Source organism: Eupeodes corollae, chromosome 1, assembly GCF_945859685.1.
Source record: "Eupeodes corollae chromosome 1, idEupCoro1.1, whole genome shotgun sequence".
In the NCBI taxonomy this organism is placed as follows: domain Eukaryota; kingdom Metazoa; phylum Arthropoda; class Insecta; order Diptera; family Syrphidae; genus Eupeodes; species Eupeodes corollae.
Genome location: NC_079147.1, coordinates 41688462 through 41708409, shown reverse-complemented (window position 1 = coordinate 41708409; position 19948 = coordinate 41688462). Strand labels below are relative to the sequence as shown.

Sequence of the window (19948 nt, the reverse complement as noted above, 5' to 3'; positions counted from 1 at the left end):
AATATTTTACGAACCAATGACGCTACAAACTTGAAGTAAATTTTAAATTTAATTATTGTAACGTCATACCAAACAAGTATATTTTTGGAAAAAATCCAATTAAGGGTTTTTTCTTTAAATCAAGAATCTAAAAAATATTTGTCACCTCGAAAATTTTACGAACGAAAATTGATTTAATCTCCAAAACAAATTTTCGCAACAAAGAATAACGTTTTTAACATCTGGTAAAATGTTGAAAAAAAATAAAATTGACAATTTTCTTACAAAAAATAAAAATCTAAAAAAAATAATTATAATAATAATTTCAACGAAAAATAATGTTTTTGACATCTGATAAAATTCCGAGAAAAATCGAATTGACTGTTTTTTTTTATAAAAAATCTAAAAAAAAACATTACTCAATGTTGGTAAAAATTGATTTTCGACTCAAATATCTTTTTCAAACTTTGAGACACTGGCTTTAATTTACTTTTATCTTTCAAAAAATATTGTTGTCAACATTCAGTAAAATTTAAAAAAAAATCGAATTGACGGTTTTTTAACAAAAAATTAAAAACCGGAAAAAATTAATAAAAGTTGGTAAACAATTATTTTCGACTAAAATATCTTTTCAAAAATTTGAGATAATAGCTTTTTACTAATTTTTACTTATAAGAAATATTGTTTTCAACATTAGAACAAATTTCTAGAAAAATCGAATTGACAGTCTTTTTACAAAAAATTAAAACCTAAAAAAAAATGTATAAAAGTTGGTAAAAATTGATTTTCGACTTAAATATCTTTTCAAAAATTGTAGATATTGGTTTTAAAATAATTTTATCTTTCAAAAAATATTGTTGTCAACATTCAGTAAAATTTTGAAAAAATCTAATTGACAGTTTTTTCTACAAAAAATTAAAAACTTAAACTAAATTTAACAAAAGTTGGTAAAAATTGATTTTCGACTCAAATATCTTTTCAAAAATTTGAAATATTGGCTTGAAACTTATTTGATTTCACAAAAAAGTTTTTATATAAAAATACAACAGTCTGTTTTTTTCATAAAAAATAAAATCTACAAAAAATAGTACGCAAATTTGGTAAAATTGGTACGAGTACATATAGACAAACTTTTAAGCAAGACAAATCGACAGACGGGATGGGAAGTTATTAGTGTGGGTCGCATCCCAGCCTCTTTTTTCAAAAACCTATTGTGAACGTAAAATTGTACATACGATTATTTTTTCTGACCGAAGAAATTGTTTAGCTCCAAGACATCTTCATATACCACCGTGTTTTTTTTCGGTTTTCGTCGTTCCGAGTGACAAATCTAAAATCAAATTTGTTGGAGATTATAAAAGACCAAACGTCAGTCATCTTTTTACAACAATTGTACTTTAAAACACGAAATAGACTATAAAGCACGTCACCAAGCCAAAAGAGATGATTTTGATATGTTTTATATATATTTCTGATGACATTAAACAGGCCAATTTCAAAAAGATAATTAACGAAAACATTGGTCTCGGATCGTCAAACCCTGTTTTTAATCTCATTCTACTAGATTTCTGGAGTAGCCTGTCCAAAATCCAATATAAAATATATCGAGTTTCATAAAAAAGGGCAAAGATAACAAAGGCATCAATTCCGGAAACTAAATTACTAAAAGAACGTAGTTAAAGTATTCATTTTTCATTGAATAATCTTATATTCTGTGGTGTATAAAATAGAGAGTGACTATCCAACAATTTTACAGTAATATGCCACAATTTTAAAAATTAAAAACAAACATGATTTCAAATGCTGGAACCATAAAATTTTGCGAATCTCCAAACAAATTTGCACCGAATTTTATCGTAATATGAATTTGCACGTTTTTTATCACGTTCATTAAAGTTTTCGGTATTTGTTACAATTTCCTGATTATGATGTTATTGCGTTCTAATCATTTGAAATAACGCCTATTTCCAGAAGTGGAGGAATGTTGACAAAGCTTAAGCAAAATTCTAATTAAGAAATAAAGCAAAATGAAAGAAAGAACCAATTCGGCCACATTTTACTCCTCAAAGAGAATTAAGGACAAAAATCCTTCCATTTGTTGAAAGATCAACTGTTCTCTTAACAAACAAATTTAGTTCAGACGCAAGGCTGAATTCAGCGTCATTTCATGGCACCGACTGTGTAATAAAGCCAAGTAAAAAGAAGCTGGGATGCGACCCACACTGATAACTTCCTATCCCGTATGACGATTTGTCTTGTTGAAAAAGATAGCAGGTTATCGAGTTGTGTTGTTTTAAAAGTTGTCAGTTGAATTATTCTAAAGAAATTAAAAACTACCAACAATATTTTGCAATTGATGAAATTGTTTGATTTCGAATTTGTGAACGAGCTTTTTAGTCAAAAACCAATTTCTACCAGTTTTAGTAGCATTTCTAAACGTTCTTAATTCTTATAAAATCAAATACAAATGGATAGATGAAATGAACCGAACATCAATATTTACCAACTTTGCGTACCATTTTTTGTTTTATTGACTGTTGGCTTTTTTTTTCAAAGTACGGAGTATTGAAAGCAATATTTTCTGTGAGATAAATCTAGTTCGAAGCCAATAGTTTTAATTTTTGAAAAGATATTTGAATCGAAAGTAAATTTTGTCCAACTTTTAATAATGTTTCGTTTGGTTTTTAGTTTTTTGTAAAAATAAATTGTCAATTCGATTTTTTTTTTAAATTGTATAGAATGTTGACATCAATATTTTTTTTTTAATTTGAAGACAATTTTTCAAATTTTTAAAAATATATCAAAGTCAAAAATCATTTTTTACCAATTTTCAGAAATGTTTTTTTTTTGCAAGAAACTGTCAATTTGATTTTTATCGAAATTTTGCCAGATGTCAAAAACTTTATTCTGTCATTTTGGAGATAAGATCATTTTTTGTTTGTAAAATATTCGACGTGGCAAACATTTTTTTAGTGTTTTTGATTTATAAAAAAAACAGTTAGTTGGAGTTTTTTCAAAATTATACTTTTTCGGTAACACGTTAGAATATACAATAAAAAATGTAATTCCAATTGCTAAAATTATTGGTTCGCGAGATATTTTGAGTTAACCAAAATGTTCACCTTTTTTTTAAATTGCTATGGTAAAAAAAACCACCCCCTCCATGTTTTTGAGAGTTCCTTCTGCATATTTCTGCACTGTTATCTGTATAAAAAAATTATTTGAAGTCGATATCTGTACTGGTTCTTGAGCTATGGACGACGACAAAAACTTCGCGAACATATGAAAGTACGTATACACGCAGGGACAGACATCTCTTTAAAAATCTTTTTTTTTCGACTATAAGGACCTTGAAACGTCTAGAAATGTCAAAATTTTCGATTCGACAAATCGGACCGATTGCAATAACTTCCTATGGGAAGTTAAAAAAGGTCCATCTTCAACAATGTAAGTTAGGCTTTGTACACTTAGAAATATTTAACTGCCGCTTACTGATTATAGGGCTGATCAGTTTATATTGGTTAAAGCAGGATGTTTGTCTCCTAAAAAAACAATATAACCCACTTTGGCCTAAAACTACTCTTTTATCAAGTTACTTAAATGTTTCGATTCGTTATCCAGCTGGAAGACATATTTTAAAGTAATTTAATCAGTGTATGATAACAACAATTTTTTTTATTTCCCATGTCGTCATGTTTTAATATGTTTTAATTAATTATATTTATTAGTTCAAATTGTTATTTATATGAATTTTTGTACAGAATCGCCTTTTTGTATTATTGAAATAACAACCATCTAAACTGTCGGCGTTACAACTAGTTTTTTGAACAATAAAGGTAAAGAAAACTCAAATTGAAGTGACTTAATTATATGACCACAACTGTGCATATAGAACACAGAGAATAAACAAGAGAAAAAAAACACTCTTAATTAATATTGTCTCGGGAATTTTATTCTTTTTCGAGACTTTTCCACCACCGAGTGCCCTTCTCCAAAACCTATCCCAACACTCATATGTTCGTAGGATATGAATTTTACGACAAACGACGGCTAACGTCGTCGAGTAAAATGTAAAGACAAACATGAGCCTCGCATTTTAATATTTGATTTGTCAGACTTCTCTTTATATAAGATACTTATAAAAGAGAAGCCTAGATTTTTGTTTTTGAAAGAAACTTTATGTGTAGGCGAAATTAAATTAGTATTCTTTTCACTTTTGTAATAGAAGCTATGGTTTTTCTTTATTTCTGTTTTTTTTTTCAGTTCTTTTGGTTGTGTATTTTTATGAAGTTGGAAAAGGTTTTTGTCAACTTTTTTCTTTTTGGTCTTTTGTATGTTGTCAATGCGGCTCACGAGTCTTTTTCATGGAGGATATAATATGTATAAAAATTGAGTTTGTCAAAGAAAGTTTAGCTAAGGGACTTAGCATGTTATGATAGGTAGTAGCTTTAGTCATATGTTTTTCTTCTTTAACTGTTTGTATGTTAGGAACTCACAATTTTAATCAAATGATCAATAAATATGGTGATGTTGAGGAGATGAAAAATATGGGTCAGTATCATGACTAGTTCAAATTTTTAAAAACATCAACTAATTTAAATACTTTTGTTTGTACTTTAAAATACAGATAATTATTAATGGGCCTTGTGTTAATGGAGAACTGATTTGAAAGACTGTTCCTTAAATTATTAAAACTGCAATCTAAATTTAAGTTCAAACTGTTTAAGACACTAGCACAATAGTTGATACTCCTTTTTTGTCCGTTTTTAGTATAGCCTCGTATTATTTTGCACTCCTACTGTTATCTGCGACGCCCAGTGTTCATTCTTACTTAATGTAATTTTCACATCTTTAACTTTAAAACGATATTTTAAAAATCCCATTGAAAGTGATTGTTATAGGTCCGATTTGTCAAATAACAAATTTTAAAAGTTTCCAACGTTTCAACTAGAATGCACTAATTTAGTCTCTTTATTTTTCTTCACAAAAGATTAATTTATATAGTCTCCCTCTTCTCAACTCCAGGTTTGTCAAATTTGTGTTAATTGCGGTTTATTTTAACTTAAATTCAATGATAATATTTTACAATTTTGAAAGTTTTTTAAATTATTCCATCACAGACATTACGATAGTACCTCATAAAAATTCAAAATTAAATGTCTTTTGGGTGCTAAGGCTCTAAAACTAGACAAGGCTTTTAAAATTTTGTCCAAATTTACGGTCTCGTATCGTTTATCGTTTAATTTTAATTCTACGAGACGAAACCGAGACATCTCTCGTTGCTAAGGATTATGTGATGTATTTTGATAGGATTTCTTAGCACGTTGACTATTTTTTTTGTCAAAAATTATGTCAATGATATAAATCCAAAAGCAATTTTAAATCCAAAGCAATTTTAAAGTTAAAATTTCTGGTCTATAATTTTTGTATTGAATTTTTAAAATGCTAGAACTGCAAAGTTACACAAGTTTCCACAACCAAAATTGTTCTCAATTTGATTTGAAAGCATAAAATAGTATTGGCGGATAACAACAGTGGGAGAACCCCCGCGCACGGGCTTTTCTAGGGGCCCGTTTAATTTAAAGCAATAAGGAGTGGGTTTTTTTTTTCAATATACTCCACATTCATTATCAACATACTTATTTCCACTTATTTTTAGGGGCCCGAAAATTTAAAATCATTAATGCTTTCGAAATCGGGCCCCTGTTTGCATTTTATCTACCAATCTCTCAGTCACAAGCTCAAGCACAAGCACAAGCCCCTGATTGTTATTGGCATACATTTTTGTTAATATTTAATGAAAAATTGGACAACTCTGAACTATTGAAAGAAAGTTATAATAAATTGTTTCGCTTTTCTCATTTAAGTTAACGTAAATTTCGAATTCATTTTATTTTTAAAGTCAAAATAAGGGACCGGCAACTTTTTTTTCTTCTAATTTTTTTTCTGCTGCGAAAGAAATTTTGATTCGATTTCAGGGGACCAGAAAATCCCACGCAAACGATTTTCAATTGTGGTTTTCGTAACATTAATTAATTAATATTTTGAATAAGTTATTTCCTAAAGATTTGAAGATATCAAATCACATTACAATTAAAGAGACATTAAAGACAAAATCTAGAAGCCGGAGAGCAAAATGAAACAAGAGCAACACCTTTTACGTCATATTTGATTCAATTATATCTGAAAATCCGTTGGTTCGATACGATGAAAAATTTGAATGCTACATTTTCACTTTTATGGTAGTTTTCAACAATGCACGAAATTGAGATTTAAAAACTCCGCTAAAAGGCACATCCAAGAGTATATCTCGCATGTGTCTCAAGAGTTGAAATAAGTAATAATTCATTTGAAACAATTTTATGAAGCCGATTTTATATTCCCAAAACTTGGAGACGATTTTCCCCAATATTTCTGTTGCTCTTCGTGTGTTTTCCACCATACCTGTACCCGTAGCTAGCCGCACGTTCATTTAAGGTCCTTGCCAGAACTATGAATCTTCAATTTCAAATACTTTTATTTCGCCCATTAAAAATTTTGACATTTCTCGACGTTTCAAGGTCGAAATAAAAGATTTTTAGAAAGATGTCTGTGCGTGCGTGTGTACGTACGTTCGTACGTGAACATCTTGGTTAACCCTAAATATCTTACGAACCAAAACGCTAGAGACTTGAATTTAATTTTATATAGAATATTAAAACGTGATATCAAAGAAATATATTTTTTTTTGAAAAACATCCATTTAACCGTTTTTTTTTATAAATCAAAAAAACTGAAAAAAAATGTTGTCACCTTCAAAATTTTACGACTTAAATATGATTTTATCTCCAAAACAATTTTGTGCAACAAAGAATAATGTTTTTGACATCTGAAAAATGTTGAGAAAAATCGAATTGACAGTTTTTTTTACAAAAAATAAAACTCTAAAAATAAAATTAATAAAAGTTGGTAAAAATTGATTTTCGACTCAAATATCTTTTCAAAACTTTGAGATAATGGCTTTAATTTACTTTTATCTTTCAAAAAATATTGTTGTCAACATTCAGTAAAATTTTGAAAAAAATCGAATTGACAATTTTTTTTACAAAAAATTAAAAACCGAAAAAAATTAATAAAAGTTTGTTAAAAAATGATTTTCGACTCAAATATCTTTTCAAAAAATGTAGATATTGGCTTCAAACTACTTTCATTTTTCGAAAAATATTGTTGTTAACATTAAGTTAAATTTTGAAAAATCGAATTGACAGTTTTTGTAAAAAAAATTAAAAACCTAAACAAAATTTAACAAAAGTTGGAAAAAATTGATTTTAGACCCAAATATCTTTTCAAAAATTTGAAATATTGGTTTCAAATTTATTTTATTTCACAGAAAATATTGTTTCGATATTTAGTAATTTTTATACAAAAATCCAATAATCCGTTTTTTTATAAAAAATTAAATCTATAAAAATAGTACGCAAATTTGGTAAAAATTGATACGAATACATAAAGACAAACTTTTAAGCAAGACAAATCGACAGACGGGATGGGAAGTTATCAGTGTGGGTCGCATCCCAGCCTCTTTTTTTGTTTATCAGTTACTAACATGTCGTTGTCCTCCATTTTAAAATTACTGAACGATACCCGTGAATGTGATTTGATAATTAACACTTTTTTTTTGGTTCACAACAAAAAAAATATTATTTCCGTTAGTTCCAACCATTTTCATGCTATTCGTAATTGAAATTAGAACGTAATATGTCAGTAGTCATGAACCTTGAAAAAAAAATGGTAAATATTCAAACTCAAATCTTATAAGAACAAAAATTAATATCAAGTTGTTTAACGAAATCCTTTTTGAAATAAAGAGAAAATATTAAGATATGATTGGATCGTTTATGATGTTATATCATTTAAAGCATTGTTGGCTCGAGAACATGAAACAAAACTCCAAAAAGACTCGGAATACCTAAAATCTCCTCACCAAATTAAATTTCTTTTGCACAGAAAAGATCCGGGTAAAACCTTGAATTTGAATTTTTTATTAATTCTTCTGAAAATCATCTTTAGGTTCATCTTAGTTTTTTTAGCGTACGACATGCAATTTTTGAATTTGGCTCGAAATCCTTCGAAGACATGGCTTATGTCTCTACAAACAAGCGGTATTTTAACCTGAAATAATTTTAGTATACACGTTTAAGGGAGTATTCTGGTCCAGAGACATGAATTTTAGGTAATTTTACCACACATTGTTTATTCACATTAGAAGCATACAAAAAAAAAATAAAAAAGTGAAAAAAATCAAAATTCCGTTAGTTATCAGCTGATGGAGTGGTGCGTCTCAAAAATTTGGGGCGTGACCATAAGCACGATTTTAACTCTCCTAGAAATCTGAAATCAAAAACTAAAAAAAAATTAATCTACAATAATGTCGCAATGTCTGGAACTACGGAAAAGTTACAAAAATTTTTTTTTACAAAATGGCGACTGTCTAAAGAAAAAAAAATTGTACCACTTTTTTGAACATTCTTCGATTTTTTAAAAATAGTAAAAATGAAAATTTGGGGATGGCCGTAGTTCCGGACGAAGACAAATCTCTAAAGAAGACTCTCTTAAAATTTCAAGTAAATCGGTTCCGCAGAACCTGAGAAATCGTGGATATCAGATTCAAAAAGACAGTTCTGAGAAAAACGCGTTTAAAGTACGCCATTATGTCTTTTGTTCCATTAGTTGCAGTCCAACCGATTTGGATGGCTGCTCAGCAAAATACTTTTTTCTCGGAAAATAAGTTGAATCTGGGAAAATCCTCTAGTAGACATATTCTTAAATAGTTAAACTATGAAAATATGAAAACAAAGGATTTTTTTTTTATTTCTAGACCAGAATACCCTCTTAACATACAAAACGGTAATAAATTAAAGAATTCTCCAGCGTATACTTTTTTTTAATTAAAAAAAACCTAGGCATTAATTAATTGGTTTTCAAAACTCCAAACTTTTTAAAAGCATATAAATTCAATGTAAAAAGCAGGCTGGTATGCGACCCACACTGATAACTTCCCATTTCATCTGTCGATTTGTCTTTCTTAAAAGGTTCTAGGTTTTTGTGTTCTGTTAAAAAAATTGTCAGTTTTATTATTCTAAAAAAAAAAATTAAATTTCCCACAATATTTTGCATATGATGAAACAGTTTTATTTCAAACTCCTATTTTTGCTAACGGGATTTTAAGTCGAAAACGATTTTTACCAATTAAAGTAGCATTTGCGTACTATTGTTACAGATTTTAATTTTTTTTAAGCTGGCTGTTGGATTTGTATAAAAAATTTACTGATTGTCGAAAACAATTTTTTCTGTGAGATAAAATAAATTTGAAGCCAATATTTTAGAATTTTTGAAAAGATATTTGCATCCCAAATTTTTGTAAAAAAAACTATCCATTCGATTTTTTTTTTCAAAATATTACTAAATGTTGAAAACAATATTTTTTAAAAGAAAAAATTAGTTTAAAGCCAATGTCTCAAAGTTTGGAAATGATATTTTAGTCGAAAATCAATATTTTGACCAACTTCAAGTAATGTTTTATTAGGTTTTAATTTTTGTAAAAAAAACCGTCAGTTAGAGTTTTCTCAAAACGTTATTCTTCTTTGCATTGTTGGAGATAAAATCATGTTCGTAATATATTCGAGATGAAATTTTTGTTCAGGTTTTTTTGATTTATAAAAAAACGGTACTTGGATTTTTTAAATACATACTGAACACCTACGAACGTACGTACACTCGCACGTACAGGCATCTACGTAAAAACCTTTTATTTAGACTCTAGAGACCTTGAAACGTCAAGAAATTTCAACATTTTAAATTCGTGAAATCGGACCGATTATAGTGACTTACTATGGGCAGTTAAAAATAAGCCCAACGATGATATGATATGAAAGTATAGGAATCTGAAAATTCTTTTGTGTTTCTTTTTAGAAAACCAAACATTTATTTTTTGTTTAAAATTACTCCAAAATCTTTTATCCTAGTAACACGTTCCTAATTTGTGGATTTGATGTTCTAATCAAACACCATTTGATCAGAACTCCGGAAACACTAAAAAAAATGACACTTCTAAACATTAAATAGAAGGTGATTTTGCTTGCACCAATTATCAAGCCTCGATAGATCTTGAAAAAAAAAGAAAACAGTCAGTTTGACAAGAGATCTTACGGTATAGTTTAAGATAATCAACGAAAAGAAGGCAATTTGAATTTTGACAATTATCCTGTATATCGTTTACAGATAACAAAAACAGTAATGGCCCCAAATGGCTTCCTTGCGGAACACCAGATGAGACCGAAACAAATTTTGAAAGCAAACTATTAACTTTAACTATTTGAACTATACTAGTTAAAATAGGATTCAAGCCATTTTAATAAAGAAGAGTGTACGCTTAGAGAAGTAAGTATAGTTACTAGATTTTGGTGGTTGACTCTATCAAATGCCTTTAAAAAATCTAGTAAAATACTATCTGTTTGAAGTCGATTCACCATACGTATTAATGCCAAATTTGTTGCTGTTGATAACCCCCTATGTCATACCTATGAAAAATTTATAGAAGAGCTTATAGGTCATCTAGAATGCTATGCCTTTATGCTTAATGCTTTTCTTTAAAAAAGAGGTATTTAATAAATCAGAACTCTTAAACTTCAAGTGTGGCATGTTTCAGGGACCGTTTCATTTGGAACTTCTTATAGACCAGTTCGAACTTCTTATAAGTTTGCTCTTTATTTCTGTCTCAATTTACGTTTTCAAATCATAAAATGAAACAATTTTTCAATGTTTACTTACTTCTCGCTGCCAGCAGTTTGGGAACAAAATTCCTTTGAATTTTAATCAAAATATTGTGTCACTTTATTTGTGTATGTTAACACCTGTGATGTAAAAGAATAAAACTAAACACAAATAGATACTTAATCAATTATTCCCATTCCCAACAATCATAGCCATTTTATACTCAACAATAATTGCAATTATAAATCGATCCTATAAAGTTTGCTGATGCAGGTGCGATGAAATAACACAACACAACAAAGCAAAACAAATGTGACGTGTGTCACACAAAGGCTTTTTATATTTTTGTGTGTCTATTTTTCTGAGATAACCCAATTCCTCACTTTCGCCGCGTTCGGCGTTAACTTAAACTGACACGATACGAAAGTGACAAATTCAATTCGCTATCCGAATGAATAAATGTTCATGTGCGATGCGAGTGTTTTTGCATTTCAAAGCACTTGCGGGCATACAATGTGCCACAGTGCCACTGCCACACCTTTTTGAATGCATCATACGCTCCGCTTCACGCCATCGCCAACAAAAACAAAAGGGTTTGAAACAGCACAAGACCCAACATTAAACGCCATCACTGTATATAGCTTTTACGATAAACATAGAAGAGTAGTGACATTAATTTTCGTTTTGTGTTTATTTGTTTCTAACAGCACGACCCGGAGCAATGCACGCCTGGTGGTGAGGATGGGAACTACATTATGTTTGCCCGCGCCACCTCGGGTGACAAGCGTAATAACAACAAATTCTCTCCGTGTTCACTGAAATCCATCGAACCCGTCCTTAATGCAAAGGCGCGCAGCGTCAAAGGCTGCTTTACCGAACCGCAGACGTCCATTTGTGGCAACGGTGTCGTCGAACCGGGCGAACAATGTGACTGTGGATGGGAGGAGGACTGCAAGGACAGCTGCTGCTTCCCAATGTCTCGGCACGCCAGACTCGACGAAAGGCCCTGCACGTTAACACCCCGCGCCATGTGTAGTCCATCACAGGGCCCTTGCTGCACCACCGATTGCAAATTGAAGTTCGGTGACAAGTGTCGCGATGACAATGGCTGCCGTGATCCAAGTTTCTGTGACGGACGCATGCCGCAATGCCCGGCATCGGTGAACAAACCTAACAAGACCATCTGCAACAAGGAGTTCGTCTGCTACATGGGCGAATGCACGGGCAGCATATGCCTGGCGTACGGATTAGAGTCCTGTCAGTGTATACCTGGGCCAAACGACCCCAAGACAAAGTCTTGTGAGCTGTGCTGCAAGCAGCCGGGCGAGGGCCAGGCGTGTCGCAGCTCCTTCGAATGGAACGAACCACCGTTTGACGTGCCAGATATGTTCGCTAAGCCCGGAACACCATGTAACGATTACAATGGGTAAGTACTTTCTGTCTCGATCTCGAATCTCTCGAGTATACATTTTGTTCTCGATTAATAAATCTTGTTCCGCCAGATACTGTGACGTCTTCCAGAAATGTCGTGAAGTTGATCCTTCCGGTCCATTGGCCACACTCCGCAAGCTGCTCTTGTCTGAAGAAAGCATAGCATCCTTCAAGAAGTGGATACAAACAAATTGGTACACAGTGGCCTTGGCCATTGTCGGAGTTTTCCTCCTGCTGGTAAGTAATGAAGTTGCATTCCATTCGTCCGTCTTCCATAATCCATCGTCCGTCGTCCGTCATCCGTTAGCATCGTTCGCAGCAACAGCGAACGACGACGCAAACGAACAACACAGCGACGGAAATAACCTTTTATAGGATTTTGTTGTCGGATTTCCGTTTCCCTTACATGGTTATCCGGTTATCTCATTTATTTGTACTTTTTTGTTTCTTTAAATTTATTTTGTTTCCGATTGAATTTTCTTATCCTTGTCGTCCTTGTTTTTGTTGTTTCTTACCGTTGATGATGTGTTATGGTCGTTCTCTCTCAGTTTGCAAGAGTTACTCAGCAAATAGCGAAAGACTATCGTGACGCTGGTAATGTAAACGGAGAGATTTCCATCAGAGAGCAAAGGAGAAGTAAGTTTTGTGTTAATATTATATCCTTCCATCAGTATAGAACATCTCTGGGACTAGCTTTGGACCTGTCCTGTCCATCATGATGTGTATCGCTAGTATCAGATTGTTTGTAGCTACAAAATAGATAAGATACTTGTATCTTTACATATGTTTACTCAGTTCGTTTATAAAATGTGCTGCATTAGAAGAGCTTGAGCTTATGGCATGATTCATGGATATGATGATACTTGATGGGAACTACAGGAAAGGGGATCAATCTGGATCATGGTGTTTTCGAAAGTGTTCACATTTACTCGCAGAATGCAGGAGTTATGTGTTGTTTATATATACGAGTAGATGGCGCATTGGCGTTAATAATGTTGCATTCGATTTTCGGATGGTCAAGTGGTGTTCTTGTTCGTGTTTTTATTAAGTTCAATGACAACTAATTGGGCCATTGGTAGGGACTGATGAAGATGATGTTGTCAATGCAGAGGGTTATGTGATTTGAAATTTAGTTCAATTTTGAGGACGTTTCCGACGTGAAAATTGAGCTTACTGGTCCACTTTATATCCAAATACAGGGTTATCCACTTTGCGGTTTCAAAAGTTATGAAACACTACATCATTTGAATGACCACCACGCGAATTGTTGCAAGCATCGATTCTTTTAAGGTGATTTTCGACCACTTATGGACACAAATTGGGGGGCATAACTTGACAAATGTTAGTTTTTAAGTGCTTAAGAGCTAAAGGTTTATCTGCATAAGCACGGTCTTTCACGTAGCCCCACAAAGCGGTGTCAAATCGCATGATTTTAGTGTCCAGTTGATATGGCCACGACGAAAAATTACATAAACGATTATGTAAACTATAATCTCCTCTTAAAGCCGGCGTTTTCAGACTTTTAGCTGAAAAAAATTGGTCTTAAAACTTAGTTGGACAGAAGTCGAATTCCATCCCTATACTTTTGAAACCGCAAAATGCATAACCCGTTATATTCATGTTCGTGTAGATGTCATTCTAAGTTTTTAAAAATATCCAGTAAGCAGTATGTTAGGTGAGGTTAAAGTGACTGTCCGTGATGGAATGGGTTTAATGGATCATTGTGATACCACATGGATCTTGAGGCTTCCTTTTAAGCTCAATGAAAAAACAAATGAGAAGCTGGTTATGCTAATATGATTAAGATCGCTTAGATCATTATAGAAGAATTCTCCTAGGTGATTCTTGCGTTTTTAAGCCCTCTTTCTCGTCCCTACAGCTTCCACACAAGTCATTTGAAAATACGTACACGTGGCGTGCTTTCCTATTAGCCAGTGCCCGGTTGAGGCACCTTCTATCGAATTATATGCAATCTGCTTAGGAATAGCAAGCACCTTGATCACTTTGAATCTAATGTTAGCCAGATGTTTTTTGTGACCTGACACGTGGTGATGCTGTTCCACCTGGTGTTTGCCTTCTTCATAGCGACTTGCATTAGCAATAGTTTACAAGTATGCCAGCATTTGCCAAACGTGGTAAAATGAGTTGTAATGTTCCGTTCATCTGCCTTACAGTGACCTGGAATATCTCTATGGCCCGGCACCCAGCAAAGGTGAATATTAAACTGTTGTGCCATCTCCATTAGAGATGATCGACAGTTATGAACTGTTATAGAGTTTATAGAGACCGAGTCCGGAGATTTTATAGCGGTTTGACTATCTGAGAAAAACGGATATCAGATGTTGATATAACGTTTTCTTTTAACGAGGACAGGACTTCTTTAATCGCCAATAGTTCTGCCTAGAACACGCTACGATGCTTGGTAAGGCGGAATGAGAGACTTAATTTCAGTCGTTCAGATTACACACCTCAACCAACCCCTTCTTTTGTTTTTGAACCATCTGTATAAAAATGGATTGACTCGTCTTCAGAATTGCCTTATGCTCCCAGAAAGATCTGGAAGGTATAGAAATCTCGAAATTTCTGTGGAATTGCAGTTGGGGGATGGTGTAGTCTGTGTACTTTGGAATTGATTCTAAATACCTATGAATTACGGAGTGGCCAACGTTGTTATAAGTCCACTACGAAGAAACTTTGAGACAAATAGCAGAGCTTGCAGCTATTTGTTTGCTTAATATATCAAGATGTGTTACGTAGAGTAAGGTGTCCAGTGCCGCAGATGGGGTCATGCGAAGCGATCCGCTTAAACATAGGCAAGCTGAACGTTGGACTTTATTTAATTTGCCACGGTTCTACAGTAGCAAGAGCTAGAGTAGCTTTTTGACTCTTTCTAAGGCATTTTGTAAGAGTTCTTTTAAAGTGTTAAGATGATTTCCTGAAACTGCTCACCCTGAAACCCTCCGCATCCAGACTAGTTAGGATTTCATTCAGCACTAGGTTCCAAAGGAGAGGGGATAGAACACCACATTGCGGTGTCCCTCTACTATTGAATCGTCTGCCAGAAGAGTTTCCCAGTTTTGAGTTAATTATTCAACTAGTCAGCAATAAATGAATTAACTCCCCAAGCGAACTCTTTACGTTTAGAGAGGTTAGTGCAGATGTGATTGCAGATGTGTTCACGTTGTTAAAGGCACCTTCGATGTCAAGGAAAGCAATCATAGTGAAATCTTTATGATGGAGGGAATATTCGACGGTGCGGTGTAACGCTGTTTCCACCGAAGCTTTTGAGAGCCCATTGTAGCTTGTCCATTGTGATCAGACCTTATGGATATGTTATATTGAAACGTTTCGGTAAGAGAACTACCAGGAAAGTGAGTATCCAGTAATTAATTCATTACTGGAATTTGTCCAGAAGGCGTCGGCATTCTTCAGGCAGCTTGTTTAATAAATTAGTTTCGCTTTATTCATTGAAAGAATTTTCCGTAACCTGGAAGCCTTAGAAGTTTAATTTATCGTGCCACAAAAGGATCGGCAGAAAGATCGCTTCGATATCCTTTATGCCTTCTTGTAAATTCTTATTGATTCTTTGTCAAAACCACAGTTTCTAATTTTAAATTAATTTAAAAGCAAAAGAAAACACAATTTTTGACAAAAAAATGAACAGCTGTTAAAAGATAAGAAAGTCGTAATATCAGTTACATAAAAACGTAGAAAACATCGCACAACGTAAAAATTATTGATAAATAAATGACGAATAACTGGGTCCGAATTAATTTAACCCTTTTAATGAGCGAAACAGCAAAAAATGTGCAGACATCTCCTTATTTTTTGAGAAGTAGTAAGTTATACAGTAAAACAAAACATAGAAAATTGAAACTGAGGAAAATTAACAAATTCGCGACAAATCTTAGTTTTCTTTTTTGAAACTAATGTTTTACTTCATAATTCATATTCATGAAACGTTTTCTAAGCATTTTTCTAGGTAGGTTGTAAATGGTCATTTATTCCGTAGTTTCAAATTTCTAGCGCTTGTTGGCATCTGTCGAATTGTATTTTGAAATGTCAAAATATTAGTTAAATTTGTATCATCAACAATATTACTCAATCCATTAAGCATCTTACAAGTCATTCAAAATATTAAAACTTGTTAAAAAAAACTAGAATCACATGCTGCGAGTCTTTCCGACGAATGATATTGTTTGTCACACTTTATGTGAAGGTGTAAACGTATTCGCTAAATGAAATGGTCATCAAAAAAGTATTGTTATATGTAAATTTAAAATGAATGACCCTTTGATTTTTGTAAACAATTTGGAGGAAAAATCTTAATAATATCATCACTTTTGCAAACGGTGACAGATGCCAATTCTGTTTCATAAGAATTGAATTGATTTTGACAATTCTTCTGTCGAAATTCAGATAGGTCCATCAGCAGAATTTGTTAGCAATCGAATCATCAAAAACAGGAAATCGCAGAACAAAGTCTACTGTTTACGCCAGTTGAAATTCGTAATTCATTAATAAATGTGCTTTAAATTAAAATCCAAGATTAAATTTCGAACCCTCATTATCATTTTGGTAACTTGTCTTTCAAAAAGAAATTTGAACCGTTTTTGATTTTTCTTCATTTTAATTTGTGTATTTTATTTATGTAGCTGCTACTTTGTGTCTTCATCAAATTTAAACTCATAACTGACTAAATCTTTATAAAAATGTTTTTTTTTTTATTTAACAGATCCTCAGCACGAAATTGCTAGCCAAGCGATCCAACTTAAAACTAAAATCGGTCACAATAATTCACAGTGCAACCACAGAAACGGTACGCTTGCCCGAAGACAACAACGGCGTGATCGTGCACACGGCCGTCCGTACAAAAGTGCCCTTCAAGAAAAAGGTTCGCGGCGAACGAGCCGTCAAGACAAAACTAATCAGCAACAAAACTGCTAATGGTATAGCAGCAGTAGCAGCAGCAGCAACTACCGCAACAAGCAGCAATTCAAAACAACATAATCTCTTCAGCGGAAAACAACAACGCGATGCCATTCTCAAGAAGCCAACAAGGAAAAAGAATCGTGTTGCCGCACCCTTACCAACCAAGACTGCACCAGCACCTCCAACTGCCACCGCCCCCAACAATACCACCATCACCGGTACTGAAGAGAATATCCCGCCTTTATCGAAGCCGATAATTGAGACAAAATCAAAATCTAAATCTAAATTCAGCAAGAAACACAAGGAAATCATTGATTATTCGAATGGCAGCCGACTGCCATCTAGTGGACATACGAACACCTTTGGAAAGGTGCACAAGTGGCTGCTGGAATCACCGATCGTGTCGCAGCCTCTATCGCACATTGAGCATTCATCAAAAGTCCGAAAAGTCATGTCAAAGTCACAATCAACGCCCGAACGACTTGTCCAGAAGTCACCTCAGAAGACTAAGTCGGTGGGCAATCTGAGCAACGAAAAGGTTAAGCTTCAAGTTGTCTATAAGCCTCCGTTTAAATTCTCTCTGAGGCTCTCGAAGAACTCAGCTGTGAAAACGCATGTGATAGGAAGCGGCTTGAAGAAAATAAACCGAAAGACTCGCTCTAGTGATAAAAAGCGAGTCAATGCCACTGCAATAGCTCCAGACCGTCTGGGAAGTGAACGTGGCAAGAGAACCGCTTTCCTTCTGCGACAGAATATAGAGGAGGAGAATCAAGTCCTGACCAACAGTGAACCCAACTATGAGACTTTGAATCCCAAGAACCCTCCAATGATTCCAGCGGACTGTTCCCCGCTGTATGAGAACATGCTGCCAGGGATGGGTGAAGTCAAAGATTCCAAACCCGGAACATCAAAAACCTCGGGACGAATGAGCTCGGGACACATGAGTCGCAGTTCGAGCAACACAACGTTGAACGCTGTCCAGCCCCAGCCACACAGCTACAGCCGCAGCAATTCCATATCAAACCAGTCCAATGCTGCAGCAAAGCACCCAGCGAGTCGCAAGTACAGCGACAACTCCGTGCATCTGAATCGCAACTTCGGCAGCACCCAGAATCTCATCCACCCAAGCAGCAGTCAGACTAACCTCTCCAAGTCGAAGAAACGCAGCAGCCTCAATCTCAAGACTTCTGCGTCAACTGCCGCCGCTGCGGGACACTTTCAGCCTCCAACAAAGCGCAGCACTTCCAATCTGAACCTGCGCCGTGAAAACTCCGCAACCAAGGACACCGAAACACCGTCACCGCAACAACCACCGCCCTTGAAGCGCAGCTCCAGCAACAACACTCAGCCAGCAGGCCTTCCCCCGCCCCTCCTTCTACCCCCACAACGAGGCTCAATAGCCCGAGGGAGCTTTAGCAACATACCCCGAGCCAGTCTTAATTTCCAGCGTCAATCATCTCAACCTAGTTGTAGCAACAATACTAGTAGTAGTTTTAGCAATCATCATCATAGCATAAGTAACAATAGCCCCCACACTGCCACCTGTGATGAAACCAGCAACAAGATTCGTCCCTTCGACTGGACGCAATCTTCTAGCGGTTCTAATAGTCATAACAGCAACAGTAGCAGCAGCAATCAGGACAAAATCAAAAGAGGCAGCCGTAATAGTAGTGCATCGCCCGGGCTGATGCACCACCAACTTCAAAACCATCAGCTTCACCAACAACAGCAACAACTGCCCTCTGACCTCGAGGTAATGGTCTCAGATGTAGAAAATTTGGTTAGTTAGGAATTATTTAAAATCTTTATGTAAGAATTTATTATTTTTACGAATATTATAATATGTAACTGTAACTACGTAAGTTAAGTTTTTCTTTGGGGGGAATTTTATTGAGTTGAACTTTTGTTTCTATTAACAATCTTTGTAGGCACTGATAAAGCAATTTTTAGGAAGATTAAATAAATGATAAATAATTAATTATATTATACATTATGTACGACTACGAGTAAATGCTTTGCAAACTGATCGATGTTTATATAAATAAATAGGCGGGTGAATGGGCTTTTCTATATATATATTTATGTATGTAGGTATACAAAAATGTGCTGTACATTATATGCATAAGTAAACGGCAATTGTAAGTGAGTATATAGTTTTGTAATAGATTTGAGGGTAGATAGGAGAGTCCTTTTTATACTCCTTTAAGTTGGCAACGACTTTAATTAAAAATATATAATAAAATACTCAAAAACAAGAACAAACTGCTTCAACTATCGCAAGCTCTGAAATCCTGGCTCCCAGGACTTCTTTGCATTAAAACATTTTTAAAACTAAGGTTTGGGATATAAGATTTAGATTTTTTTTTAAAATCATCATTCACATAAAGAAGTTCCAAAAACTTAGTATTAAAAAAATGAAAACAAATATATTTTAAACATTTCTTTCTTTCTTTCTCACCATCATCAACCTTCTGGTCTAGTTTAAAACATTATTCATATACTGGGTTTTTAGTAATAATAGGTCTCATTTGGATATTTAAAGACAAATCATTTTTGAATTGAATTAAAAGTATATTTATTTAATTGTAAATAGAAGCAAAGTATCCTTTTACAATGGAAAACAACATCAGCTATTTGGCGGAAATGGCTACAGAAACCTTACCATATCCTTTTATTAAAATTTAATAAAAACAATTCGCACATTTTCGGCATTACGGCGTCGATAACTTCATGAATGCCATCTTAAAGGTCTCAAATTGATTGTGTAGTATTTTGGTAGACTTTATTTCTCATGCGAACTCAAAGATAAAAGGGTAAGGTGATAAAGAACGATCCCAGTGTGATCACTTCTTGG

The 19948-nt window shown here is 33.8% G+C and overlaps 1 protein-coding gene across 1 annotated transcript in view; it reads left to right on the top strand.

Moving 5' to 3' along the window:
* The window catches only part of LOC129940919 (uncharacterized), a 480879-nt gene extending 461759 nt beyond the window's left edge, over positions 1 to 19120 (top strand). The window contains exons 10-12 of the mRNA XM_056049447.1: positions 11439 to 12157; positions 12234 to 12399; positions 16898 to 19120. Of these exons, the coding sequence (XP_055905422.1) occupies positions 11439 to 12157; positions 12234 to 12399; positions 16898 to 18883 (2871 nt within the window). The 3' untranslated portion in view covers positions 18884 to 19120. The remainder of the gene's footprint in view (positions 1 to 11438; positions 12158 to 12233; positions 12400 to 16897) is intronic.
* Positions 19121 to 19948: the final 828 nt, after the last annotated feature.